General features: G+C 37.1%; 1 protein-coding gene across 1 annotated transcript; it reads right to left on the bottom strand.

The window, feature by feature from the left end:
* Positions 1-990: 990 nt before the first annotated feature.
* Positions 991-2,099, bottom strand: LOC132050790 (uncharacterized). Its single transcript, XM_059442149.1, has 3 exons — positions 1,603-2,099; positions 1,372-1,524; positions 991-1,273 (listed from the first exon to the last, which is right to left on the bottom strand). Exons 1-3 carry the CDS (start codon positions 2,032-2,034, stop codon positions 1,043-1,045), a joined length of 816 nt encoding a protein of 271 aa, XP_059298132.1. The 5' UTR covers positions 2,035-2,099; the 3' UTR covers positions 991-1,042.
* Between the last annotated feature and the right edge of the window lie 2,432 nt (positions 2,100-4,531).

The following is a 4,531-nucleotide window of genomic DNA, read 5'->3' as shown; positions in this document are numbered from 1 at the left end:
CTAATATTAATTGTTACAATAATGATCCAAAACCATCGATATATGGATATTAAAGCAACCACGTTGTCCAATTACTATGAAAATAATAGGACAAGAATTAGACTTAAAAATTAGTAGTATAATAACTTTTTTGCTCCATGGTGAATATGGAAGTCATGACGCTCTTTATTTAAGCTAAAAAATGTGATATATTCAAATTAAACTATAAAAGTAAAAGTAAAAGTTGATGATCCATTAGGACTAATGGTCGTTTTAATTAAGGACTTTATGTGGAGCCCAAGACTTTTGTAACCCAAAAATAAATTTTTGGAACCAAAATAACCCATTAAAAAAAAAAACCTAAATAGGCTTCACGCACAGATTATGTGCGTAAAAGGACCAAAGTGTAGTTTTTACACTAAAGTTCTTTTACGCACATAATCTGTGCGTAAAAGAGGTTGGGTCCCCCACCCCAGCCTTTATTCTTTGGAAATTAAACTGAAAATTAAGCTTTTTTTCATACTTTGACTGAAAATTAGTCACGTTTCAAAACACCGGAATATAAATATTTTATATAGAACTTAATATCTTTTTTAGCCTACAATAATGTCGGCTCATTACATCAGGTATACATATATGTTTGGATCGTCATTTTAGGGGTTGTAAAGTGCTCCGAAGTAAGTTTGGAAACTTGTTATCTTTAAGTTTTTTGGGACTTTGACCGAAGATTAGTCACGTTTCAAAACGTCAGAATATAAATATTTTATATAGAACTTAATATTTTTTTAGCGTACAATAATGTCGTCTCATTACATCAAGTATACATATATGTTTGGATCGTCGTTTTAGGGGTTGTAAAGTGCTCGAAGTAAGTTTGGAAACTTGTTATCTTTAAGTTTAATTGTCATATTTTATAGGGTTTTAATTAATCTAGGACGTCACATGAGTTATTAATAATCGACAATAAATACTAAAATAACTAATTATCATTAAAAAAATAATACCCAAAAATATATATAATATTAACATAAAATGTACATTTTATTTACAAATATACAATCTCCTAACCCCTAGGGCCAACCCCACCACCCTCACTATCATCAGGACCCTCTCTCCTCCTCTTAATGACAAGATGATCTATGCCATGATCATCCTTTCTTCCCTTCTTCAGGCCCTTGGTGAAAATATGCTTCCTGTGGGAGACGGCGGCGGTCTCCACCTGAGTAGCCCCTGTAGATGCCTCAGGAGATGACTCAATCGGAGGAGACTGGACCACAGGAGCAGAAGAATTAACCTGAAATAACATAAAAACAATTTAATTTTTCATAAACTAAACATGAAATAACATATAAACAATTATTTAATAAATTATTTCTTTGTAAAAAAACAAACCTGTGTATCAATGGCCTCCTGAGATGGCTGGTCAGAGGGCTCCTTAGCTGGCTCCTCAAATGTCTCCTGAGCGCTACCCAGAGCTGTAGCTGGAGGTGGAGACGGGTCAATCTGGACAGGCGGAGATGGGTCCACAGGCGCAGAAGAATTAACCTATAATACATGTAAATAATTTAGTTTAGATTAATAAAATAATTAATTAATACATTATTTTATTGTAAAAAAATAAACCTGTGTGTCGGCGGACTCCTGAGATGGCATGTGAGACGGCTCCTGAGCGGCCCGCGGAGCCGGAGATGCAGATGGTGCCGAAGGCCCGGCTGTAGAACGGAGAAAGTAGTCATCGAAAATAATATCCAAGTCCTCATCTCCGCCTCCCATATGTAGATCACCAACTGGCACCTGCGGAAATGATGACCAAGGATCATAATGTGGGAACATCTCTGGCGTATATCCAGGTCTCTGTGAAGTCGACGGCCTGGAAGAAGAAGGGGTATCTGTAGCCGACGGAGCCTGACGGGACATATCGTCAGGCTCATCTACTAGACCTCCGCCAGCCCGACCACCTCTGCCAGCCCGCCCACCTCTATCAGCCCTACCACCCTCAGGAACACCCTCTGATACATCCTCATCGACACGATGCCACTCATGTGCCTGTGTCATACCAGTATCGGTAAGATGAACTATCCGTGCCGCATATGCCGCTATCCCGGGGTCGGTGGACTCCGTAAGGGAAATGAATGCTCTCATGACGTATCATCAGAGTCATCCGTAGCTGCATATATTTGCAAATTTTAAGAATTGAATAAATTCATAAAGTAATACATAATAAGACGACGATTGAATAAACTTACCGGCGCCTCGTACGCTCACCGAGAGTGATGCATATCCTCGGCCATCAGGACGCGGCGTCGAGGGGTTGGCAACCAAGAGCGAGTGATATGCATGTACCAAGTCATGTACTCATGGACCGGAGTGTCATGTCCGACCGCCGCTAGAGTCGTCATCCTCTCATTCCATGCATTGACTTCCTGGTGCATACGCGCTCGCCATGCCGCACTGTCGATCGAACGCTCGTCCCTGGTGTAGTGGTAGTGCTCCCAATGTGTAGCCACGGGTATGTTCTGCACATGCCCAAACTTTCATAATACACGGTCGGGTGCGTGATGCTCAACGATGTCCATATGGATCAATGGACACCGTGTGCGGTCCATACGTGCTCACCGGCTCTACAAAATGCCTACCGACCCAAAATCTGATCATACGGGGTCCATATGAAAGCCTATAAGAGGAATTCAACTAGTTAACAATAAAAGACCAACAAAAATAACAAACTAATGTTAAATCAAAAAAACTTACCTCGGGGGCCTTCATGCGGTCTAACTGATCTCTAAACGGGAGAATGACATGATGCATCTCCACACCTCTGGTACGGCCTCGCGACCATCTCCGCACGTATGGCATATCCTTAGCAACATAGTCATCTGGAGGGTGAGCAGCTATGGGCTGAAAAGGTCTCAACCTAGTTCACACCCATATCTTTCATAGTCATCAAAAAAATTATTTATCAGTCGTCGTTTCGAAAAAATATATTTAGTGTTTTATCTACACACACTTAAATATATTACCTGAAGAAGAGGGCTAAATGCAGCGACCTCTGTTATATCCTATTTTAACCAGGTTAAATTAGGTACAACATATTGGAGATTCCTATTTTGCTTATTTTAAGGAGTCGCCACCTAATTAATTTTAAGGTGAATTAGGGCACCTAATTATTAACTAAGGCAAAGCTAACTAAACTTCCGTTAATGGTCTGCTTGATTTTCAATTCTAAGTAAGGGTTCTAATTATCCTAAAGGGAAGGGGTTAGGCATCCTCTAGGATCCGTTAACTACGGTTTACCGGCCAAACTTGGGTTAATTAATTAGGCTAAATATAGTGTTTAAATTTAAAAAAAAAAAAAAGACTTACAAATATTGCTATAGTTTTAAAGGAAAATAATGTTAGTTAAAATAAGATTTATAGAAAATAGAAGATCTTTAAGGGGGCTATTTTAGAATAAGACTTATAAAGGTTGTTAAGATTTTGGAGGAAGAGTATAATAATGCTATTTAAATAAGACTTGTAGAAAATATGATAATTTGCTCATAAATAATAGCTTTTGAGATGAGATTTTAGCAATTTTGAACTTTGGATAAACCATACTATATGAATATAGCAATGTAGAAAAATCTAAATTTATAAATAGGATTCAAAAGGAAGTGAGTTTTCTTTTTCCTTTTTATTATTTTTTATTAACTATGCTTAGCTAAAAGTTTGCGTGATTGATTCAAACTTGAAGAGTTATTTATAAAATATACTTGAGTTTATACTTGCGTATTAGTGATGTTTTGAAATTAGGATAATAAGAATATGACTCCTTTAATTCGAAAATATAAATTTATACTATCAATTATTCTAGAAGTAAATATTATGGATACTATAAATAACTTAAATATAAAAGAAGAAAATGAAGCTTATGGGATTAATTACTAGTTTCCTTTGGATTAACTACCCTTTATACTAAAACTAAACCACTATTCATTAGAATTCGTCTAAGTTAAGAGAATGAAATAAGATAAGGTGTCAGTCATACAAAACAAATCAAATACACAACAATAAAATAAAGGAGAGGGGAAGAAAATTAAATGGATCTGGCCCATTATTCAAGGCCCAACTGCTGCGAATCAATCATACTATTGGGCTTTGGCCCAAGACTCGTTTCTTTCTTTTGAACATAGGCTGCGGACAGAACTGGACAGAGGGGAAATGATATTTCGTTGGGCCTTGGCCCAACATCGAATGCGGAAGACGAATCCCTCAGACTCGTGTGCGAAGGTCATGCATAAAATAAAAGAAAAAGGATTAGTATATAATCAAGATAGTTGCTAATGCAAAATTCATAACTCAAAGAAAGAAACTTCAAATACCATCACATAACAATAAGAAAACTAAAATTAATTGAGCTGTCCATACACAAGCATATCCATACACGAAATAAAATTTACATGTGTTTTATGTTTTGGACAAATGAAATCATAACAGGCCCAACAAAGAAAAAAAAACGTGAAACTTAATTACGAACACAACTAAAATCGACAGGATCCAAAGAATCACCGTA

Source organism: Lycium ferocissimum, chromosome 3 (genome assembly GCF_029784015.1).
Source record: "Lycium ferocissimum isolate CSIRO_LF1 chromosome 3, AGI_CSIRO_Lferr_CH_V1, whole genome shotgun sequence".
NCBI lineage: Eukaryota > Viridiplantae > Streptophyta > Magnoliopsida > Solanales > Solanaceae > Lycium > Lycium ferocissimum.
This window is presented reverse-complemented; position numbering and strand designations above follow the sequence as displayed.

Bases quoted from the DNA above. Each gene is read 5' to 3' on its own strand.
- LOC132050790 (XM_059442149.1), bottom strand. From the start codon at position 2,034: ATGACACAGGCACATGAGTGGCATCGTGTCGATGAGGATGTATCAGAG. The intron at 1,525-1,602 runs GTTTATTTTTTT...CATGTATTATAG, and splicing joins AGGAGTCCGCCGACACACAG to GTTAATTCTTCTGCGCCTGT. The intron at 1,274-1,371 runs GTTTGTTTTTTT...ATGTTATTTCAG, and splicing joins AGGAGGCCATTGATACACAG to GTTAATTCTTCTGCTCCTGT.